Source organism: Monopterus albus, unplaced genomic scaffold (genome assembly GCF_001952655.1).
Source record: "Monopterus albus unplaced genomic scaffold, M_albus_1.0 scaffold3.1, whole genome shotgun sequence".
Classification (NCBI taxonomy): Eukaryota; Metazoa; Chordata; class Actinopteri; order Synbranchiformes; family Synbranchidae; genus Monopterus; species Monopterus albus.
In genome coordinates this window covers 281801-305892 of record NW_018127883.1, presented here as the reverse complement: position 1 = coordinate 305892, position 24092 = coordinate 281801, and the positions used below count along the sequence as shown (strand labels likewise).

Sequence of the window (24092 nt, the reverse complement as noted above, 5' to 3'; positions counted from 1 at the left end):
CGCTTTCTCTAATACTCCCTGAAGCCGCTTCCTCCTCAGACTCTTCCTCAGAGTCTCCCTCAGTTCCTGAACTTCTTCCTGTGCTCGATTCCTTCTCTGTTGCTGTGCCTGTTCTGGATTCTGTTTCTTTCTCTGATTCAGACTCTGACTCCTTCTCCGTTTCTGACTCCTTTTCCGTTTCTGACTCCTTTTCCGTTTCTGACTCCTTCTCTGTTTCTGACTCCTTCTCCGTTTCTGACTCCTTCTCCGTTTCTGACTCCTTCTCTGTAGCCGATGACTTCTCTAACTCTGACTCTCTGTCCGACTCTGATCCTCTTTCAGTCACAGATTCTTTCTCACTGACTGAATCCTTCTCAGTTTCTTCTCCTTCAGATTTGGACTTGCTCTCCTCATCAGAATCCCCTGGCTCCTCAGGCTCCTCCTCTGAGTCCACAGTGCTTTCGTTCGCATCATCCCTGTCTAAATCTATTTTCAGATAATCTCTGTCAACACTGCTTTTCTCTGAAGATTCCTCATCAGAGCCTTTCTCCTTACCACTTCCACTTGCACCTGCTTCTGGCTCACTTTCTGTCACACTAATAGACACTTTGGATTTCTTTTCATCCTCACTTGCTACTTGTGATGCGTCATCTCTCTCACTACCTGTGGCTGAGCCCTGACTCACACTACCTTGCGACTTCCTCCGGACCTGCAACTTGTCGCCAAATGAAATTTTCTTAAAAACTTTGCCAAGCTTGCTACGGCTACCAGACTTGCTGTCGATTGGTCCCGTAGGTGCTGGTCCGTCAGTCAGACTCTCCTGGCTGTCAATACGACGGGCTGACACCAGTTTGGCATAGTCCCTGTCCTTCTTCCCGACGCCAAACATCTTGAACATCTTGGCTTTCTTCCATGGAGATAGGCCAGAGGGACCAGCATCAGATGGCTGTTCCCCTGTCTTGCCAGCTGCCAGGAATTTGCTGAGTTTCATGACAGACGTCAGTTTCTGGGCAGCATTAGATGGCTGGCCCTCCTCTTCTGGCTCAGCTTCTTCAACTTCATCCTCTGGCGGCATGTCCCTAAATGCAACTCTCTTGGCTCGACCTCTACCTCTCATGCCACCTCGGCCCCTGCCTCGGCCCGGAGCCTAAGACAGTCATATTTAATTTAGCAAACGTCTGGGATGATAAAGCAACAGTGTTGGAATGTCACTGCTTTTTCAATAAATGATTGATCATACAAATGAATAGAGCAATAGTTTAAATTGTTAAAATTATCACTAAGGAAAGTAACTACCTCAGGGCCATGAGGACTGTAGTAATACCCATCATCATCCATGATCACCTCTCCATACTCATCATACATGGGAGATATCAGCCTCCTCCGACTGCCATACTGAGGAATGCCAAGCCTGAGAAATAGATTTACACACAAAATATGGCAAAACATTCAGTGCTTAGATATGCACTGGACTACTCTGCCCATTTGCCAATGATTTTAAACCAGGTGGCATCACAAATAAGGAGTTAATGATTTTTTTAAACAAATCTACAGTACATGCTGTAAGATACAAAGCCACAAATGTGGTGCTTAAACATCAAACAGCATCACACACATCCTCAAAATGTGGATTATTATGCCAGGCACATCATTTATTTATCATTTATTAACGTAGTTGAGCTAAAATGTTTGCAATGAAATTAATCTGCTAAAAAGACAAGAATAATAGCAGAGCCAATAGTCCTGGCCGAGTGGGTAAACTAAAAGATTATTTAATGATAAACTTATTCCATAGTTTTAAAATAATCATCTGCACTATTGATTTTGGTGTGCACAGTACAATGTGAATCATTCAGTAGGTCTATATATTAATGTCACAGCCAGAGAAAAAAATACTATTGTGCTTGTAATTCTACTTTTTATTTAGAACTCCCTTTTGCATCATCGTGTATTATACCAAGCAGGCTCAATTCATTATTGCTATTAGTCTTATTTTTTTTGTAGGTTTGGCAATATCATTGATCAGATGTGGACTAATTGCTGCTGTGCTGCACTTACTAAAACCTGCTTTGTGAGTATGAAATAATATAATAGAGATTAAAAACATGTACAGACCAAAAGAGATTTTCCAAAATATTATTCACAGTAGAGAAAAGTAATGGTGCATATTTGCCCCTGTATATCAAAGGGGGCTAATAAATAACAAGAAAACAAGCACATGCTACAATGGGAACCTGTGGAGTGATAAGTAATACTAAAAGCCCATTAAAAAACTTGAATAAAACCAGGTTGCGCAACTCTTCTCCAGTGCATTGCTGTTTTAGTTCCCAAACATGTCTGGCCACCTGGTGCTCATCATTGGCAGAATGTACGGTTTTATTTTTCACCAGCTGTCATTAAAAAGAAAAATAAGGAAAAGAGCTGAGATTTTGTCATTTTTCTGTTGTTTTGTTATTTCAGTGTTGTGGCCAATGTACAAAATATGTCCCGGAGACAGAGTGGATTGAAATTTCTGAACGTATAAATCATATTTTAAAATATCCACCATTGGGAAGTCTGCATCAGTGTGGTAGATGGCCTGTGTTGTTGAGATCATTGATAGTGAACATGTGGATTATTCTTCTTCCTCTACAATATTAAATTGGCGAGGAGCCTAAAGGAAAAAGTTGGATGGCAATTTGTGTCACTGCCATCTTCTCAGCATGAAGGTGGCTCTAAGGACCCCCCCAGTCTGGTGATTGCTAGATTAAAAGCTTAACTGCTTTAAAAGTGTACCCCTCGGTGCAAGCAGAAAGAGATCCAAGGCATCTGATCACAGTGATGGCACACTCATTGGCAATATCTGCTCTTACAGTGAACTTTGTGACATTTGATTAAAATATAATAACAGCTAATGTAGTTGCAAATGAAGGCAGGTACGATTCAGGCACAGTGATTAGAGTTTATAATGACAAGCACAGAGGCGGCTACAGCACTTAACTTCAACAGGAACACTTTTTAAGATATCAGATTTTCCTTCAGTGATTTAAGCTATTCTGATACACTTGCGGGGCAATTACCCAGAGAGGCCCTGGTTTACCTGCCACAGAGTGGTAGTGTTCAACGAATAACAATTTCTCAGCAGCTGTTACAGCTTTGAGTGTGATGCTTTTCTTCTTTAGACCATATGGGCAGTGTACCAGGCAAGTCAAAACACCCTCTGTCCATTAGCTCATGGGAAGTAACTTTCAGTCTCTGAGGTACCTGACTCAAGGCAGAAAAATTGATCTCATTTGATGAAAGAGGAAAGGGCAAATGCTCAGACTGTGTAGTGTTGAAGGGGCAGCATAAGTTATGCTCATCCTTTCATTCTGAACCTCTTTGAAATGAAAGTTCTTTTAGCTGGAAGGCAAGGTCATGATAAATAAATCTAACAGTGCATTTTTTCCACTTTAAATGAGCCAGATTAGAGTGGATTAATATAAGACTGATGAGGGATGAGACAGTCAGTGAGCTGCATGCTCACCCTTGGTCGTAATTATAGTAGTCCTGCGTGTAGTAGTCCTGGCCTGGGTCAATGCCTGACTCCATGGAGAGTTCCTGCATTTCATAGAAGCAAAAATAAGAAATTACTCAGCACTCCTCAGAGGAAGACAGCAGAAGAAGAAGAGGAGCAGCAGCATACAGGGTGAGTATACAGCAGAATGACTACAATCCCTGTGAATTAAGAAAAGCTGGAGTGTTTCTACCTCAGGTCTCAGAAGAGATGGCCTCAGCAGTTGCTGTTGCTGCCAAAGATTAGTACAGAAGAAGGATAAAGTAATGGTAGGAAGGCATGGTCAGGAGAGACACAAACATAAGGGAGACTTCACCACACACATGTCAGATTTAAAGCCAGAAAATGCAGGCCACTTTTATGCTTATTGCAAAGTCTAGATTCTACACCATGGAGAAGAAATGTGGAAATACTGATGAAATATTGATGCAAACAAAGCAAGGAAAAAAAGGAAAGGAGTTAACCAAGACATAGAGAAGTAAGAAAGTGTAACAACAACAAAAAATGTCTTGTGTATGCTGGATGTCGACAGCTCACAGATTGTTTGAAGGTGACAGACGAGTTTAATGTCAGACAGAGTCACTTTGTGTTTCACTGACTGTGGTTTTTTGAACAGAGGAGAAAATCTCATCAAAGGCTTATCTGCTATTTGGCAGGAACACTGGAGAATACAACCGACTTGCAAATCAAACCTAAACTATAATGTCAGTGTCAGAAGTCCTATAATCGGGATCTCATCTTAATCTCATTCTGTGTTTTCCATCAAGTGAGTTGTAGATAAGAATAATAGGACCTAAGCTGCCTCTAGCTACCTTGAGTGTGACAAAATGTCCTGGCACAACAATAAAATAAAAACATCCCAGCAGGTTTTTTTTTTAGCCTCGTCTGCTGTGTGCCGCAGAAAGGAGAAAATAAGACAAATAATGAATATGGAGTGACAGCAAAATTTCAAGTGCTTTAAGATAAGTGAAATGTTAAGTCTACAGGACTAGCACCTCTACATTCTGCTGACCAGTGAGAAAATTGCAGCTTTACTTACTGTGCATTTTCATGTGTTAAATTACAGAGTTGCAAATATTGTTCAGTTTTAAAAATGACGCTTAAGGCCACAATGCAACACGCTGGCGTGGGCTGTTTTTTCTCTTGTTATCTCATCCAAACAGGGAGGAAAAGTAAGATCCAATAAACAAATATCAACGAGGCTGGGCAGACTGGAATGAAACAAATTTAGTGTTTATACAAAAATATCATGACGATTTCATAAGTGAGGATAGGAAAGAACAACTCACTCGAAGAAAGTTAATGAAATTGTCTTTGGTTATAATGTGCATTTTTTTCAACAGATGTTTTTTTTGATATTGAATTAAGTACATCAGTCTTATCAAACAAAATCCCAGAGCTGTTTCTGAGGACAACAGCAGTGCGTCTACAGTGCAAGCCACTGGGAAATGGCAAGCAATGGAGGAGCCCAGCTGAAATCTCCAGGTTCACAAGCATACAACTGTAGCTTGTCTGGACCCATAAATGATGATGACTTTCACGCTCAGATATATGGACAAGCAATGATGTGAGTTTCCTCTGGAGAGCTGTAATCTGTTATTATGGGTAGGGACCAGGGGACAGGGCTGAGCCACATGACCACACCTCACAGGCAGAGTGGATGATGGGAGTGGGATGTGATGGATGACCTGCTGGCTTGGCTGCTGGCTACTGCTGCTTCACGCAACATCAAGAAAAATGGCCCAGCAGACTGCAGCCTTAGAAAATTTGCACAAGAGAAGATGTGAGGAGAAGATGGGTGATAAGGTAATGTAGAAAAGGAGGTGAGCTAAGAATCACAGCAAGACTTGAAGTATAGTGAAGAACTCTGTGCATTATACCTACAACAGCAGGGTGATCTTCACTTTGTAAACAACTAACTTTACAGTTTTTGTTGCAGATTTTTATGCAAGCTTCCTTGTGATGTGCTAAACTAAGCTAACTGTCTGGTAGCTTTAACATCATATTTACTGTGCAGACATGAAAGTGGTGTTGATCTTCACATTAAACTCTTTGCAAGAAAGCAAACAATAATACTTTAACAGTACATAATATACTGTAGCATGTAGTGTGCAATGATGAATAAATGAAATACAGTGTAATATAAAGAATACCATTAAAACTGAATGCTCTTAAGGTTAAAATAAACTGTATGTGAGCTGCTAGCCTTGTCACAAAAGAGATTACCCCATGTAGTGATCATGGAATACAGAATTAGCAGGCCTTTAGTCTGCTTATCAAGGAAACGTGTAATGAATCAAATATTACACTGCTCTGGAAGGGTGGCATGCCATTTGCCTTAGGGCATGGAGGGTAAAACAAACACATTGATGGGGTATGTGGGAGAAAGAAAGAGAAGAAACCAAGTGAAAAGCCTGAACACAGGAGTATAAGGAAGAGAAAGCAGGCAGAGACTGCATAGCAATGAGTGTTAAGAGGGTAATAGAATCTCTCGAGATCCACAAGGAAAGATTAACAAGGAGAGGCCATGGATTGTAAAGCATTAGAACTATCTACAAGGAGAGAGGAAGTGAAAGAGAGGGAAATACAGACAAATGGAGCAGGCAGAAGGTCAGACGGATGGAAAAGGAAAGGAGAGGATAACAGTAGCTGACAGTCCCAAAGGCAGTAGCCCTTGTTAACGATTGATTGGTTCTTTAATTAGCCTTTTCCCGTGTGCAGCCGAACATCACAGTGACTACTTTATCAAGCTGGGAGGATCTCTACAGACGTGAACAGACAGGTCCCCCAGAGGTTGGCTCTCTTCATTCAACACAAAGCCTGCAGGAGAACCCAGTTAAAGTACTTTTTCCCTGATGCTTTGTCCATCATAAGGTTAGAAGATGTTTCTACTTAGAAGTGTCTAGGTTTATCACATCTGCAATCACTTGTAGCAAATTTAAATAAAGAGAATTTCCTGTCATTTGCCAATTTGATTTCATGTAATGTTTGTTTCAGTATGTGTGCATATTGTCCCACACCTGAGGTTTACATCAGTCACACATTCATTCATCATTGCATATGCTGTAGTTTGTTAAATGTTGCTAAAAATAATGCAAAATTGTTGGTGAGCTTAAGTTACTGCAACAAATTCCTAAATAGGTTTCATCAAAAAATGTGCAGCCAATCTTCCAGAGGTTTATTTCACAGAATATGCATACATTTGGTAAATTCTTAAGAGTTATGATAATTTTCCCTCATTTGAAAATAGATCTAAGATCATAATTTTTTCTTTGCCTAAACTGGATTCTGCACAAATCATGATCTTAAATGTTCATGCTCTTATCTTTGTGAAGTTTTATTTATAAAATGTTAATGTTAAGATTATAAAATTAAATAACATACAATGAACTACTGTAACTAATATGTGAACTCTGGGGTATACTATATACTATTAGATATCTTATAAAGGTTTAGACCATTATAACATGCAAATAAACTGAGCTCAAGGGAAAAGCCCAAAGCATAATGTTAGGTAATGCAGAAGAGCTAAATACATTTGGCAAGTGGCACATAAATTTTGTTTTCCTCACAAAGTATTAAGCGAAAAAGCATTTTGTCTTAAAAACCCACAGTTAAAATCCTTTGACTTGGCTAAAGCTGATATAAAACACTATCAACTGTGCAAAAAGTATTAAAGAATAAAAAAAAAAAACAGGCATGGAAACGTGTAAATGGAAATAATGAGCATGGAGACAAATAGTAGGACTCATAACACTGTGGCCTGAACATGCTCAGCATTATTTGAGCTGTTCAAGTTTAATTGGCTCATCTGCTGCTGCCATATTCACTTGACTCGTTCCATTTTCAGTACCATTCCTACTTGTTGTTGAGTTGATTTGGATTGCTGAGCTGGATGTGTTTGGCATGCTCTGCTCATCAGGATCAGAGCTTCGTGGTTTGCTAGCACCCTCTGATTCCTCAGTCACTTGTGGTTTTTTGGGCACCTTGCAATTTTTGTCTACTTGGCTGTACAGGTTGGCAACAGATCTCTCTATGTCAGCTAGATTCTGGATCTTTTTCAGGATCCCTTTAAGCTCTTTGCTCGTCCCAATGTCAGGTTGTGATGGGAAAGGAGGAGGGTGTCTTCTTTTTGAAACAGGGCGGAGGGAGGACATAGTCGCCAATGTCAGGTTGTGATGGGAAAGGAGAAGGGTGTCTTCTTTCTGAAACAGGGCGGAGGGAGGACATAGGCAGTAAAGAAGTTGGAACAAACTGGACGACTGGACGAGTGCTAGCAGGTGACAGAGGGGTAGGAAGAGGCGGTGCAGGTGGTAGAGGATGTTGTTTATTGACAGGAGGGGAAGATGACTGAGGATTATACTGAGGTTTATGAGAGGAGGGTGAAGGTGGACTAGAGGGAGGAGATGTGAATAGGGAAGGTGAATGTAGGTGCTGTGGAGGAGGAGGCGGTGGATTTTCCGGCGGGTCTGGTATGATTTCTACTGTGATCTGACAAGGCTGCGCAGTTATGTAGTTGGAGATGCTGGAGCTGAACTTTCTGAGAACAGGTGGAGTTGGTCTCTGGCTAGCCAGTAGCCATGATTCATCTCCCTGATTAATGATAATGCTGGGGGGCACATCTCTGCCCACAGGGCTATAGGGGCAATCCATGATGGAGAGCAGGCTTTCTGGGGTCAGCTCCAGCATATCATCGCTGTCTCCTTCTCTGCCAAGAATGGAAGAGAGGGAACCTTGGGAGCCTGTGTTTTGCTTGAGGGTTTGCTCCTGGAGGGCCTGCTGCTCAAACTGCCTGGCCTGCTCACGGGCTGACAATTTGGTCTGTTCGCCACCACTCAGGTGAAGCGTGTCTGAACTCTCCAGCCTTCGCTTGCTTCTCATGACTGCTTGAAGTACCTGCAACTCCCATTCGGCTGGGTTCATAAGAGCTTGTCTCCTTGGCGCCTTGTAACTGTGCAGTTCTCTGTGAATGCGAGCAGGCATCGACCGTACGTGCCCTGACGCTACTGAACGGGAAGGAGAGAACTGTTTTTCAGATGGACTTTCTCCCCGTGCAAAGACATCAGGACTGCTGAGGTGACTGTTGTCATTGTAGACAGGGTTGTGGGTGGTGAGTGGGTCGCAGTCAGAGAGCAAGGTCATGTTGCTCTCTGACTTGGGTAAGTCGACATGCAGTGCTCCGTTGCCAAGGGCTGTAGTGGTGTGACAGGCAAAGGTACTAGGAATCCTCTGGTAGTCAGCCTCTTCAATGGCATACTTTTTAGCCCTGCCCCAGTAAAAGGTGGAAGTGAAGGGGAAAAAAAAGAGACTTGAAGAGAGTGAAAATGAATAGTTTAAGGGTGAGTGAAGCAAAGGAAAAAGGGTGAGGCAAAAGCAGAAAGTGTTATTTGTTCCTTAATCGGAATTGATTACGACTCTTTGTATTGTGCCTGTTACTCAGATGTTTATAGGTAAATTCAACAAAGCAGCTGGCTTACTGATTTAAACAGCCTGATATATGACTCAGTTTTAGCGCAAGTTAGAGAAGCTACAATACGATGCAATCAAATACTGAAAAAAGTAGAATTATGATGCTCACAGACACACTGGGCTTTGGTCCAAAGACATAACACAAATAACCAACATCAACCAATACTAGATGCATTAGAAGGTAAGGCTGAGAGAACACAAAAGCTTGTCTAATTGAAAGGTAGAGAGGAGACGACTACAGTGACACCCACTGAAGTATTGTGCCCCTAAACCAAGGGAGCGCAGCTTTTTCCTGACTACATCCAAGTAAAAAAGTTTCACTGAGGTTAAAACACTAAAAAACCTTCCACCTGCTGCTACTTCACCAAGGTCATTTAACATAACAGGATTTGCCTATTAAAATGTATTTACGCACAAGGGTATTCATGATAGCACAAAGGTTAAGTGCACAACAAAATCATATCTATGTAATATTTGCATTGGCTCAGCACAAGCTATAAGCAAGAGGGAAAACAAGGGGAGGCTCTTGTGTTATATTTCTAAACTATATTAATTATATCCATAGACCTCACATGTTTTAGGATTACTTACTGCAGTCTGAATCCAGAGAGAGACAGGGAAGAGAAATGATGGAGGAGATGGAAACACAGACAGATGGTAAGAATACTAAAGCAGAAATGTCAGCAGTGTTAACCAAAAAGATATGGATGAAGTACCTTAAGGGTCTTTCAAGTTTCTGCATTGTCAGGAGAAATAATGTACTGTACTGCTTTGTTATGCGTAGCAGTGTGCATGTATGTGCAAACACTTCCTTACACAAACATACTACCTTTCTGTATAGCAAACATGTTTTACACAAGGAGTGTGTGTTAACAGGACTGCTTACAGGACCATTTCCTCTTGTTCCTAGTGCAGACTGGAAAATTAACCCCCCCAAGTAAACAACGCTTGGCTATAATACAACCCTCTTGAGAGCTTTTCTCCTCCTACAGAATCTAAGCTTCTACTTCTTGTTGAGTGTTGGTCAGCATCTGTTGCAAGCGCTCTTTAAAACTTGCCATTAAATGTCCATTTTCTTTTTCTTTGTTTAAATAGCAATTGTAATGTCAGCAGCAGTGTTACTTTAACTGTAAGCCCAACAAGGCCACATTTTCAATTCAACTAATTTAATCAGCAGGCATTAAGATTTCCTTTATACAAAATCTGATATTGCTGATGGAACAACACTGGACATATTATGCAATCAACTGTATTTGTTATTTCCAGAACTTAAACACACACATCCAGAGAGATGTTTTTTTTAAAATGCATGTGCAGTCTCATTAGAAACACACATATACACTAATGTCCAATCACCAGCTGTGCTGTGGCATACACAGTAATGCAGCTCATACTGTGAGTCTAGAGCAGCAGGTAGATTTCTGAGGTCAACATGTAGAGCTGCCAGTGGCCATTTTAGAAGAGAGAAGACAACTGTTGCTGCAAATAGCAGAAAACTTCTGACTTTGGATCTGAAATTCAAAGGAAGGAGTCTGCAGAGATACAAACGGCACCTCCTGATCACGAGAATGGGTGGGATGAAAGAAAACAAAGGATAACAAAGGGTCAGGGTTGACTCACATGCTGCTATCGCCCAGCTCTTCATAGAGGTTGACACTGGGAGCACCGGCTGCAGGTGCTTTCCCCCCTGGTGGTAAAGCCATTTGAATCCTGGCAGTTTTGGCACACTCTGCCTGTCGCCTGCGTAAAGCGTTAACATTTACAGTCACAAAGATATGTGTTCCTAGTTCAAGTGCAAAACACATGAAGAAAAGAACAACTCATTCACAATATACAAAGAAAAATCAACCCACAATACTGGTCTTCATTTCTTTCACATTTAATGTAGTCTAGAATGACCTGTCTGGTTAAAACATGAGCAGAAGCCCAGGGAATCACTTATGGATAAAATCTCAATTAAGTGAATTAATTAATCATGTTTTTTTAACACATGATGAGTGTAATGTCAGAGTTGAATGAGAGGATATTAGGTTAGAACTATGAGTCTTATCGACTTTAGGTTGAATTTCCATTTCAGTTTCATTGGTTTTTCCACATGAAGAGAAACAGTTTAGCTAAATTAAACATTCATTCTGTAACCTACAGTACTAGATGAATTACTGTTGCTTCATTTAATTAGAATCCAGACATTTTAAAAAGGTGACATTAGCTAGCATCATCTTCACACATTCAGCCAATCTTTAGATAACTAATGAATAATGAAGATGTGAAATACTGTACTTCACAGACACACGCTGCATAATAACAGAGTGAAAACAAAGAAAAATTACTTACTCTTTGAACCTGGTGATAGATTTGGATGCAGAGAAAAAGGAGAAGAGAGCAATGGGGGATTTATAAGTGCATGATTTGACACAAACTCCACATAATTTTAATGCAGGGGTGTCTCAAACAACAAAAGACCTTTTATCATATTATCTTTAACTATTTAAAAACAGAACAGGAGAAAGAGGTAAAAAAAACTGTATGTTCTTTCCAATTTCTATGCAAAATAGGAAGCCCTCTAGCCTACAGCACTGACTGCGGGGCTACATGCCAAAGTAGCCACTGCTTTTTGTTAATCTTCTATGCTTCATCTCACCATTACATATTCACAACAAAATTCAATTATTCCGCATGAATAAACAGATTCATATTTTAAACATTACATTCATTCCCAAATTTAAGCAGCAGTGAATTATGTTGACAAATTGCAATGAGAAAAATCATTTATTTTTACCAAAGTAATGTCGCCACCAACAAAACGCCATCTGCCATGGCAGTTTGTGTTACATCTAATGTCACCATCAACAGCTTTCTACTGTGTGTTTGGTCTGTGAATTTGCATATGGACAACTACTTCACCCATCTGCCCTGAATAAACATTTACCAAACATCACTGTTTATGGAACACTTTACAGGTATAAGAACCGGACTCCTGCCAACTAAGAGTTCAATTACCTTACCGATCTGAATGATGCTTTAAACAATAAGCATCATATTTTTGTAAACTTCAGCGTGTGCGTGTTAACAAGAGAGATAGTGATGGAATGACAGAGAGAGCACTGTGTTTGCTCTATGTGTGTGTCAGGCAGAAATGACTAAGTGGTGTGAAGATGCACAGTGACGGTTACAATTGGCTGCAGAGATTTGTCAGAAATGAGTGCTAATTAATCTGCTTTCACAGAGCATGAGCAGGGAGATTAGCCCAGCAGAGTGCGCAGTCAGCATGTCTGATGAGAGAGAGACACAAAAAGGCAGCAACAAAGCAAGAAGTCCTCATGCTTTATCTTAAATACTTGACAAATATACTTTTAAACAATGCCATTTGTGGCTTTTCTCTATTATAACAGGCCACAGGGCACAGGATGTAAACAGTGGTTAATATTCCACAATAAATATCTGATTTCCTGTGAGGAGCAAACCCTTTAGATAAAACTGAGCACAACACAATAGCACCCAAGACAACGGTCTGCTTAATTAAAATATATTTCCTTGTTAATTATCTGACAACCAGTTATAGATGAATAATAGATGACAGAAGCCAGTGATTATCACTGATGTGAAAGTACTCACTCTCTGTAGGTGACCATGACGATGAGGATGGCAGGGATGCAGCACAGGATGATGATAATGGCCAGGGCCAGGAGAGCTCCCTCCGTGTAGCCCACAGCCTGGGCTGCCTTCTTCACAGTGGCCACAATGTCTGGAGAACGGATCTCGAGGATGCGGCCACCTTCACCCAAGTACGGCTGGAATTCCTTGTTGATGTCCAGCACATTCCCATCGAGGAATCTGTGATTTACAGCACATAATGGCAGCAGGAAAAGAAATGGCTTTCTAGCAGCACTAAGCCACTGGAATCAGTGTGCATATGAGAGTATGCAAATCGCAAAGCACTCGTACAAGCTCTTTAAGTGGCCAAAATCACTATTTTCTATAAAAATGTATCCAAGGGTAAGGTGAAAACAGTGACAATATGAAAGAGGTTGCTTGTAGTGATGACCCGATTAGAGAATATGAACCCAAATTATCATTTCAAAGTTAGCGGTATCTGATCATTTAGATTATCACATTATGAATGATATGAAAGCACTGGCATACTGGTCATAGAAATATATTTTTAAGTTAAACTGATTTGTCAAAAGGAATTCTAAAAATAGTCTTAAAAAAGTCAAAATATTTTGAACTATCTACAAAAACAGGTTGATTCACATCTCCACAGTGTTTCAATTACACCCTGCAGGAGAATTAGCATCAATATTGTAGTGAAATGCATATGAATACAAGCAATCCACCCACTGTTGTTTCAGTGTGATTTTCTAACAATAACCAGTTGCTACAATCTGACTGTCTAACATTCTGCTTTGCAAAGAGTGAGCAGAATGCCACATCCAATTACTGTCATCTTTGTTTTTCTATAGGTGAATAAATGGGTGAAGCTGAAGGTTACTAACTGACCTCTCTGACAAACTATTCTCTAGAGAGCTCAAATGGTAGAGTGCACTACATTTAAGGTGGCACAAGGGCACTTTATAATGCAAAAATCTGCTCACAATGTTGTTTTTCTATTTCTCACTCTGTCATCTGTGACAGCTAAGTCAGATGTATAACTTGCAATTACCCCACAACATTCAGACATGCACTGCATGCATAAAAAGCCTTAATGAGTTTAACAACAGCAAGGATGCCTCTAAGTAAGCTGATTCTTATTAAAGCAGGGATGTAGCAAGCCGCTTTGAAATTAGGATAAGGATGATGGTCAATAGTTTTGGTAAAAGGAAAAAAAAAGTTGTTTTTATGACTCTTCCCCATGATTCTAGCCTCAGTCCCCCACTTAAAAACAGTTGTGGGACTCCTCTGATGGTCAAAGGCACTAAGGTAATGTTTGTAGATTAATTGAGCACATACACAAAGCACCTCTAAATCTTACTGGAGGATTTCCAATGAACTGAAAGTGCGACTCTTATTCCAAAAAAAAGAGATGGGTAAATAGAATAAAATTCACAGTATACAATAGTTTTTATTCAATTATTTGTGTTTTTCTTAGATTCTCTTTTTTAGGTCTTGTGTTATATTCCCTGTGTTTTATTTTAGTACAAAGGTGTGCTATACAAATATATTGATTTGATTATACCATGGATAAGAGAAATAAAGACAGAAGAAAATAAGCTGGATGGTGGTGGAGGGGATAAATGTGTTGTATTGATTGTCAACTCGTGTTCTGATGGAGTTGGTTTTTCAAGATTGGTGTCTGAGTGATTTGACAGACAGGCTAAGAAACTTGAAAAAAATAAAGGCAAGTACAAGATTGTCCTAATGTGCCAGCTCAAGGTCTTGTTATCTTTTGATGGGATGAAAAAGTGTCCTGTTAACACTTTTTCTGTGTTGGTCAAAGTGTGTTTTATGTATAATCTCCAACAGACCCTGGGCACACAGGAATCTCTGTGTTCCCAAACAAAAGGAATAAAATGTATCATTGGCATATCTCCAGGCAGAACAGCCTTTGAGGTATTGACATGATGAGCTGATGGACTGATTGAAATTCACTCTGCTCTAAACCCCCCTGCACCTTTCTTCCTTAAATCTGCCCTTTTCCCAGGACATTTGAAAGATTTGGTGCAGTTGCAGGACAGTCAAGGTCTTAGAAACTAAAGGTAGTGAAAAGTGGAGACACTGTAGAAGAGGAAGCCAAGAGGAGTCTAAGGCATCTACTGACACACTGTATGAACAGAGGGTAAGGAGAGACTAACAGCACAGCATGAAATGGTGGACTGGAGTTCTTGCAATAAAAGTCACAAACTTACTTGAAGAGCTCCTGGCGTGAAATGGCCCTGTTTGTGAGGGGGTCAATGGCGTACACCATCAGGTCAGACTTGCTGTAGTCCTCTAGTTCATAGCCATCGCCATAACGACGTGGCCCTATAGACTCCACAATCACCTTAGCACCTGGAATCTGGTCCTGGACATAGCGCTCAAGAATGCTGAAAATATCACAAAATCACAAGTCAAACCTACATAAAAAAGTAATTAGGGTGTAAATACTAACAGAGCTAGTGTCTAGACTTATACAAGCCAAAACCCAGGTTCACATTAGTTTAAACTGTTACTTGCAACTCTCTGCCCAAGGCAAAATGAAAGCCTCCAATCTTAAGTACTCCACTCTGGCAATGATTGGCCCATTGGGCAGCAGTTTGCTTCTCCATGCTGGACTCTTGGCGAAGCATGGCTCTGATAATCCTTTTTAGGCCAGGAGAAATCCACACCTCAAATCACATCCAATAAAGGAAAGCCTTGCTGTCTGCCTTTGCCAAGGTGGATAAACAGTTTGAGCATTCAGGTAAAATGGCTCTGGATCGTCACCAATACCGTGCAAAATTGCAGACCTCTCAAATGACATCACTGCAAAGAGTGTAACATGACTAATGTGTGTGATTTTCAACCTAAAGAGCAGTGTCACTTGTGTGGAAGAGACACGGGCAGCTTTTGGAAAACTATTAACACTTATTTGCCTTTCAGATTTACTAATCACTGAACACAATGTTCCAAGAGCTGCAAAAAGATGTTTCATGAATCTTTATCATTAATTAATCTGGATGAGGAAAAGAGATCGTAGAGAATACACTCAAATACCTCATTGGCTAATCCATGACCTGGTTAATTAGTCTGCGTTTATTTTCAATAGTTGTTTTGCACAGCTGAATCACAGTGTACACATCACTCCAGTCCTTCAGAAACAATTTTATATCAGAGTTTTGATGCTGCCTTAAACCAAGTAGAGCTCACAACATAGCACTGCACAAAAAAATGCAATTTTCAAGTGTATAAAAAATATCCAGGAAATCAATAAAATTAATATTTGTGGGGAAAGAAATATATTGGAAATAATACTTCTTTTTTTCCACATTATTAAACAGTAGCTTGCTTAATATACAAATAAACATATACTGCTAGTAAAACTGATATTGGTTTCTTCAAATTTGATATAGTTTTACTTTCATGTTTCAGTTATGTTAAATGTTTTACCTAATGAGCTGCTCCTTATTCTCTTCCACTAAAGTGGGCGGGACAGTGGACACAACAACTTGCATGTCCAGTGCATTGACCACAGAAACCTGAAAGAGAGAGGAGGAGAAAAAAAAGGGCCAAGAGGTTCAAAAGAAAGTAGAAATAGAGAAATAATTGTTACGCCAATTATTCATGTGTCATACTGTGAGTCTGGTTCATGCATTCAAATGCTTCTTTTGGTGGACCAAATGAGACACTAAATGCTTGCTTGTATTGGCGCCACATGGCAAACTTAACAGCACCTAATTCTGATGCCATGGTTAAGTGCATAGGCAACAGTCTCTGTGCTCTGAAGGCAAATCTCCCACGCGGCTCCTGGGAAATTAGGTTTCCCCTTGAAAATTAACGAGGACCACGGTTAAGCACTCGCCGCTCTCCCATATCCAGGCAATGTCCTGGACCTTCCTTCTGTCTCGTTAGAGGCTTGTTAGCCAGGCATATATCACTGAAATGAGAAATAAGCCTGCCCACAGTCAGGAAAGATAAGCATTGAACTGGAGGCAAAGCTGAGCCCAATCACAGTGGGTGTGTGGAAAAAAAGAAAAGTGCACAGAGCCAAGAAGCACATTTCCACAAACAGACACATGGACACAAAGGGATGTACACAATGTTTACACAGTTAATACACATGGCGGAAAAGTACATTTTCAGAGAGGCCACATGCTGAGCGTCCTGTAGCCTACCCACTGTCAATAATTCAGTAAACAGGAACCAAAACATTTAGCACCGAGTTAACAAGAAAAAAAAAATCATTATCATCTTGGCTCAATAAACAGATTAGGAAAAACAAACAAACAAAAAAAGAGCTGAGGCTTCAGTGACTCGCTCACAGTTTGTGGTTCTTCTTCATGGCCGGCATATTTTGATAGATTGACAGAGTTATTGTTCAAATGGCCATTTATGCCTATAGCTCTAGTCATTCTCATAAAAGTTATGCTATAAAACAAACAGGGTACTCGAGTGATTTGATCTGTTACACTTTCATAAAGTAGTGGGACTTAAGAGAGAAAATAGAATAGTAAAAATCCATGCGGCAGAGGCTCACTTGTATGATTCTAGCTCCAAAACACTGAATACTACACTTCCCATAGTGCAATTTGACAGCATCTTCAATTATACCCTGCCTAGTATTTACAACTCCACATGCATAGTTTACAGGATAATGCTGACTTTCTAAATCTACATATCTCTCAGTTAAATGTAAAACATTATACACACTCTTCACAGACTGTGCAGCACTACATTGTGTCTACTAAATTAACTTTGATATATGAAATACTCCTTTAAAAAGAACTACTTTGTATAAATAAATGGTAGACAGGTGACATTGCAAACCCATTTCATCCTTCAAACATGGTTCACTGCAGTGATACCAGGCTGTGGAAACCACACACAATGTGGAATCAGCATGGTGTGCATGTTACCTGTAGGTCAAGAACTAACAGAGAGCGTGCACATATCAAGTGCATGTACAGTATGTACAGCATATACAGCATTTCATTCATATTTGCAAACATGCATATACACTAAAAATGCAAGCTACTGGATACTCACCACCACCTGGGCACTGCTGCTGAGACCTTTTCCATAGTTATCTGTGGCAATAACTTCAAACTTGAAGTAGGACCTGCGCATGTTTCGAAACATGATGGCCGACTTGACAATACCCGTGTAAGTCTCGATGACAAAGCTGTCCTGGCCCTCTGTTGCGGGTGGGATAATCAGGCGGTATGCCATGGCGCTGTAATTCCCAGTGTCTTTGTCAGTGGCCTAAAATACAAACACCTTTCTTAATTCCAGTAGGATCTATGAGGTTAGAGCAGTTTGTTGTTGACACATCATAATAAACCGCATATAGTATAAAGAACTACATCAAAACAAATCCATAAACAGCACACACTACCAGCAAATTAAAGATCAGTGCCTTGCGCTCAAATCAATAAGAAAAAGAAAAAGTAGCTATTGAGGTCATAATGGAAAAAAAGTGGAGCATTTATTTCAACAGGCTGCAATGTTTTGGAGCCAGTGTCCACAGCCACTGCTTGAACTAGTGCTGGTGGCCATTTGGTTCCAAGCGTATTGCAGTTCTGGCCACCTCCCAATCAGTGATATTGCTGGAGATGTTTTGCCTTTGGCAGCTGATGGGGAAACACCTGCTGTGACATCAGTGAATTGGACCAGACCAATATGCTTGAGCGACCAAAGAGAAACCACAATAGACAGGGTAATCTTCCTTCTGTGAGTCAGTGTCAGTTTACCCCAGAAACCCCCCACCGTGGTGCATCAATCTTGCTGTTATTTATCACGCAATTATTCTGTGGCCACGAGACAAATCAAAACCATTCAATTTTCTCATGATAACAGGCCATCAGAGCTGTCTGGTTATATAACTGGAGCTGTTTGTTCCCATAGTGTTTTGCTATCTAATGATGGGCAACTATTATAAAATTATGTTAAACTGCAGCTGGCTAGAGTAGGAACCACTGGCAGTTTGTCACATATTAATTAAGAATTCACTGATCACAGAGTGACACTTTTAAATTATGTCCCCCTACTGTAAAAGTAACTGACAAGACTGCTCATAAGTTACCTGAAGTGGTTTGTTATTGCTTATTTACACATCCATCAAATTGGGATCAGCATAATCATTAATTTAGAGTCATGTTTCTGGCTATGTTAAGTCTAATATTCACCCAGTTAGCTCTGTTTAACAGTAGGTCTCCACCAGCTCCTGAGGGAAATATCTGACTCTTTGGCTGCTAAAGCTCCACTTTCACCAGCCAGTCTCTGTGTCTGTCTGCTGTTTGGTGCTGAGCCCATAGTTTGCAATGGCTTTCTAATAAGCTTTCCCCTCCCTGAAAACAGCTGGGTGTTGCAGCCAAAATTCTATGAGAGTGAGAAGAGTGAACCAAAACAGGGGTAAAAATCATTTTATCCTCAAAAACAACACAATTTAATGAGGATCATAATCTGCATGGAACTTGTCAAACAAATGTCGTAGTAATAAAAACCACAGCAGTTCTGAACACTGAGCTCCCCCAGCACCAATTTCCAGTGCTCGTCTGTAGCGAGTGACACTGATAAATAGGTGCAATCTCTGCTTTTTGTCCAGCTGTTGGCAGAGGAGGGGGGAGCAAAGTCCCAGTGAAAGGGCTGTATATATCAAATGAAAATTTGATTTAGACAATATTACAAAATATATGGACTGGCATCTTTGGGTAGGGTAAAGCATTTAAAAATTATGGACACTGCAGGAAAACTGTCACTGGGTGAGGTTTATTTGAAAGCTGCCACAAGACAGCAAGGGAATTAGTTTACAATAAAAATGTCTCAAAAACACAAAAGAATAAACTAGTGCATTGAAAGTTTAAGCCATTTCCTTGTTGCTCTTAAAAGAACAATACACTTAAAAGGTACAATACAGCAGCTTTCAAAACATTGTTACAAATATTTTACAAGAAGAAAGGTAAAAACAATTCAGTACCACATTAAACAGAAAAGTATTTGACTGTCACACAAATGATGACATTGCTGTTATTTCAGTTAATCTGCACACGTGTATCACTTTAGGACCTCAACAGTGTTCAAGTCGGACATGCCGCTTACATTCTCTAAATATCTGGAGGACTTGGGCGATCAGCGGGGTTAATTACTCATTATTTTCACAGCTCCCTCATTCATGATTACCAGAAAAGGTGATTTTGCTTTATAAAATTTAACTCCAAACTACAATAACTTCATTCCTGTGCAGGCTTCTGTTTGTACAGCAATCTTTTTAAGGACACTCAGTGATGCATTCCTTAGTTCCTTGCCCTAAATTTAACCAAAACCTAATTCTACAGTATATACTGTATATACATAGTGCATACGTATTTGTCTTTTAGACTCAAATGTTACCTCACCTGAGGCGAGTTGTTGCCTGCCTCAAACTCACAAAATCAGGCTAATTACTGTTTAATTAACTGTGCATAAATTTCTAGCTTGTAAAATTATCTAACACAAAAGCTTTGGGTAGACATTCATGCCATTCTATTAATGAAAATAAATCCTTATTTATATTTTTGTGTTAACAAATTTTGCTCAGATGTTGGTCTTCATATCAAAAGACCTGCCAAATATTTTGCTAGCAAGTTTATATTTGGGGGATACACATTTCAATTATATATTATCACTAATTGGTAAAATAAAACTATAAGTGCAATATTTTTAAGAAAATATTTCAAACTGACACATACTTGAAGTAATTTAATGACTGATACAGCTCTTAATCATCAATCTTTGTAAAGAACATCGGTGCCTGTGCCCACAATATCTGATCAAATCAAATCTAAAAGAAGAAAATAAGGTTTAAAATAAATAGACAAACACTAGCTGTGCAGGGCACATTCATAACAATAGTTTGTCTTACATTTCAATTTAATATACTTAAGTTAAAGTTCAAATAATGCCTACACTAACCTTTTTGACCTGCAGAATATTACTGTAAGGTGTTAAAGAACATCATCTATGTCTGCTTCTTTTCATCTGAGTTGTAAATATATACTAGCCCCATGTTTAAAGTTGTCAAATGCAGTGAAGAATGATTCACTGAGCTTTACCAAATGCTTAAGGCATGTTTGTTTTCTAATAAAAAGAAAAAAAAAGCATTTTTTTAAAGTTATAACACAAAGATTAAGGGTAAGCTCATTTCCTGCAGTAAAAACACCCCCAGAGTTTTATCTGAAACCATCAATAAAACTAACATAATACTTGGCTGCCCCTGGTATTCCTGTCGTTTTACTTTAAGTCAGCAAGAAACCTCTCGCCTCTCAACTTCCTCCTGTGTATTATATGATGATTTTGGCTGATTTTCACATCTGCTGAAAAGCCTGACATACTTCTTATGAACAGTCCTTCATGACCTGTGTACTCCTCAACTTGCCTGAGAAACATTACACATTTCTTTTCTTAAATATCTTCCAGACACCTCTGGCCTGTGTCCAGTTCATTTTACTGCACATAGCTCCCATGTTTCTGACTCAGTCGCAGTTCAATTTAAACTGTCTGTTTCTCAAAATGTACCTCCATAATACTGGAAAAAGTGTTAGTAAAACTCATAACAGTAAAACTATAACTATTTTGTGACTAATGTAACTCAAGGACAGATGTTTTACCCAGTGTAAAAGTCTTGACCCAAACAGGCAAATTAATGAGAGAAATAAGCAGATGAGGGATAAACAGTACTGTATCCATTTATTTCCACTGGAACATTTTTTTGTTTCTAGCATCATGTCAACGATGCAGCTTAGACTCGGTCAAGCCTACACTACACTTCATGCTACAGATAATAAAAAGAACTGAAAAACACCTGATTCTTCTGTGAAATTATTGATTTTTCCATCTTCCATTTTCTATCTGCTTACAGATATACAGTACTGTATATCTAGTGCAGCCGCCATTACTGTGGTGGGAAAGTCAAGCCTACTGTAAGTATACACCCACCCCTGCATTTACAGTGTACTGAAGTCACAGTGAAACCTGCTTGGCAGAGCAGGCTGATAATCAGATAGGATGTCCAGCCATGCTTCTGTGAACATGCTGGGATTACACCTCTCAGCTCACTTTGATCCTACCTGCTCATGGGCAAGGAAAACAGTAGGAAGAGCAAAACTGTGGAAAAGATGTAGTGAGCGATAGGGGTGGATGAAACTGTGCTGCAGAGAGCGGATGGGATGAATTCTCCCACCATGGCTGCAGGCCATGTTTGTGTATGCTGTGCAAAAAACCCCCCAGCAAAAACAAAAGCACCAGCTGATGTCTCCTTACCACTATCTTAAGCACAGAGGTGAAGATCTTGGTGTCCTCTGTCACGCCACCTATATAGAGCTGCCTGGAGAAGACGGGAGGGTGGTCATTCTCATCACTGACGTCAATGAAGACTTTGGCAGTGTTAGCTGCAAAAAGCAAATGACAAGACCGTGTGTTCAAATCCTGTGAAAGTCATTCAACTAACAAACCTACAGCATGCAACTCCAGTGTGTGTAGCTCAGTATATTGGGCATATTCAGGCATCCGATAACCCAGGTTTGCTTCAACCTCACAAAATGAGAACTGGGACACATAAGCCCAGAAGGTTTATATCATCACAGCCAATATCTGTTGAATAAATGCATCTTTGAAGTCATCTGAACTGGCACTGATCAAAGTTGCATTAGCCTCAAAATTGTCATGTCAATTTAAAAATTTTTTTCCATGGTCATCACCACAACTTCAAAGAGAACTTGAAATCCTTTCCCAGAATATTTTGCAAGTTATTCATTACTGGAAGCACCACAGTGTGTCAACAAAGCTTTTTCACAAGACTCTGTTGGCTAGTGTGGTGGAAATTATATGAATTTAATTATGAATGAAGTGCAATGTTATTTGAAAGAAGCTTTGTATGTTTTATATTGGTTCAACTATTGTTAAACCTTCTACACCAGAGTTTATATTGACCTTCCAGGTGTAAGACACTGGAGACGGTCCGTGCTTTGCAATCTGAGTATGATAGAGAGGATGCAAGGCATGGTGTTCTGTCTGCAAGGACGTTTAATGTTTTGATACATCTCCATACTACGATAACAAAGTTATAAAGAATGAGCACTCATGTGATACTGTGCCTTTTCTGCTGGAGACATTTTTGATATCTATATTCTTAAAGCCCTTTTCAAAACTTTGCAATTAAATCACCACAAAAGGCAGATCTTGTGTTCTTGCCTTTATTATTTGATACAGTATTTCCACAACACTAGCCATCACCAAAGTAATACACGAACATATTTCTTTAAACAACTCAAATCAATTTTTAATTGTTTCGTAACTACAAGTTTTTAAATCTGACCGAACATAGCTTATTCATTGCAAACAAACACTATCTGTCTGATTTCATTTATTTTAAAGCTTTGAAGAAGCCCTCTTTGTTATTCAGTAAATTTCAGGTGAATTACTTGAATTATTTGTAATTTCAGGAGAAAAATGCTCCTTTAGTCCTAACTGAACCCTTAAGCATGTGAAAATCTATTTTGGGAAAGACGACAATAACAAACAGGTTAATTCTGCTTTGATTATAGTGAATATTTTGATTTGAGAAGAACGTGCAGGAACCTTACTCCTCGAGAGAGGCTGGACTCTCTACTACTCTGGAGTTGCCCGCGGTGAGAGGCGGCGGGCTGGTGTGGGCTTGCTCATAGCTCCCCAGCTTAGCCGCCATGTGTTGGAGTTTACCCCGGTGAATGAGAGGGTCGCTTCCCTGCGCCTTCGGGTCGGGGATAGGTCTCTCACTGCCATTTGTGCCTACGGGCCGAATGGCAGTGTGGAGTACCCGGCCTTCTTGGAGTCCCTGGGAGGGGTGCTGGAAAAGGCCCCGACTGGGGACTCTGTTGTTCTACTGGGGGACTTCAACGCCCACGTGGGCAGCGACAGCGACACCTGGAGGGGCGTGATTGGGAGGAACGGCCCCCCCGATCTGAACCCGAGTGGTGTTTTGTTATTGGACTTCTGTGCTAGTCACAGTTTGTCCATAATGAACACCATGTTCAAGCATAAGGGTGTCCATCAGTGCACATGGAACCAGGACACCCTAGGCCGGAGGTCGATGATCGACTTTGTGGTTGTTTCATCTGACCTCCAGCCGTATGTCTTGGACACTCGAGTGAAGAGAGGGCGGAGCTGTCAACTGATCACCACCTGGTGGTGAGCTGGATCCGATGGCGGGGGAGGAAGCTGGACAGACTCGGCAGACCCAAACGTATTGTGAGGGTCTGTTGGGAACGTTTAGCAGAATCCCCTGTCAGAGAGATCTTCAACTCCCGCCTCCGGCAGAGCTTTGACCAGATCCCAGGGGAGGCTGGAGATACTGAGTCCGAGTGGACCATATTCTCCACCTCCATTGTCGATGCGGCCATTCGGAGCTGTGGCCGTAAGGTCTCCGGTGCCTGTCGTGGTGGCAATCCCCGAACCCGGTGGTGGACACCGGAAGTAAGGG

The 24092-nt window shown here is 40.4% G+C and overlaps 1 protein-coding gene across 1 annotated transcript in view; it reads right to left on the bottom strand.

Annotated features, from left to right (window-relative positions):
• LOC109960182 (protocadherin-15) overlaps positions 1-24092 on the bottom strand; it is a 199264-nt gene that overhangs the window by 2934 nt on the left and 172238 nt on the right. The window contains exons 27-34 of the mRNA XM_020600094.1: positions 21896-22023; positions 17645-17860; positions 16049-16137; positions 14830-15006; positions 12599-12817; positions 11318-11326; positions 10604-10723; positions 1276-1390 (exon numbers count right to left, since the gene is read on the bottom strand). Of these exons, the coding sequence (XP_020455750.1) occupies positions 1276-1390; positions 10604-10723; positions 11318-11326; positions 12599-12817; positions 14830-15006; positions 16049-16137; positions 17645-17860; positions 21896-22023 (1073 nt within the window). The remainder of the gene's footprint in view (positions 1-1275; positions 1391-10603; positions 10724-11317; positions 11327-12598; positions 12818-14829; positions 15007-16048; positions 16138-17644; positions 17861-21895; positions 22024-24092) is intronic.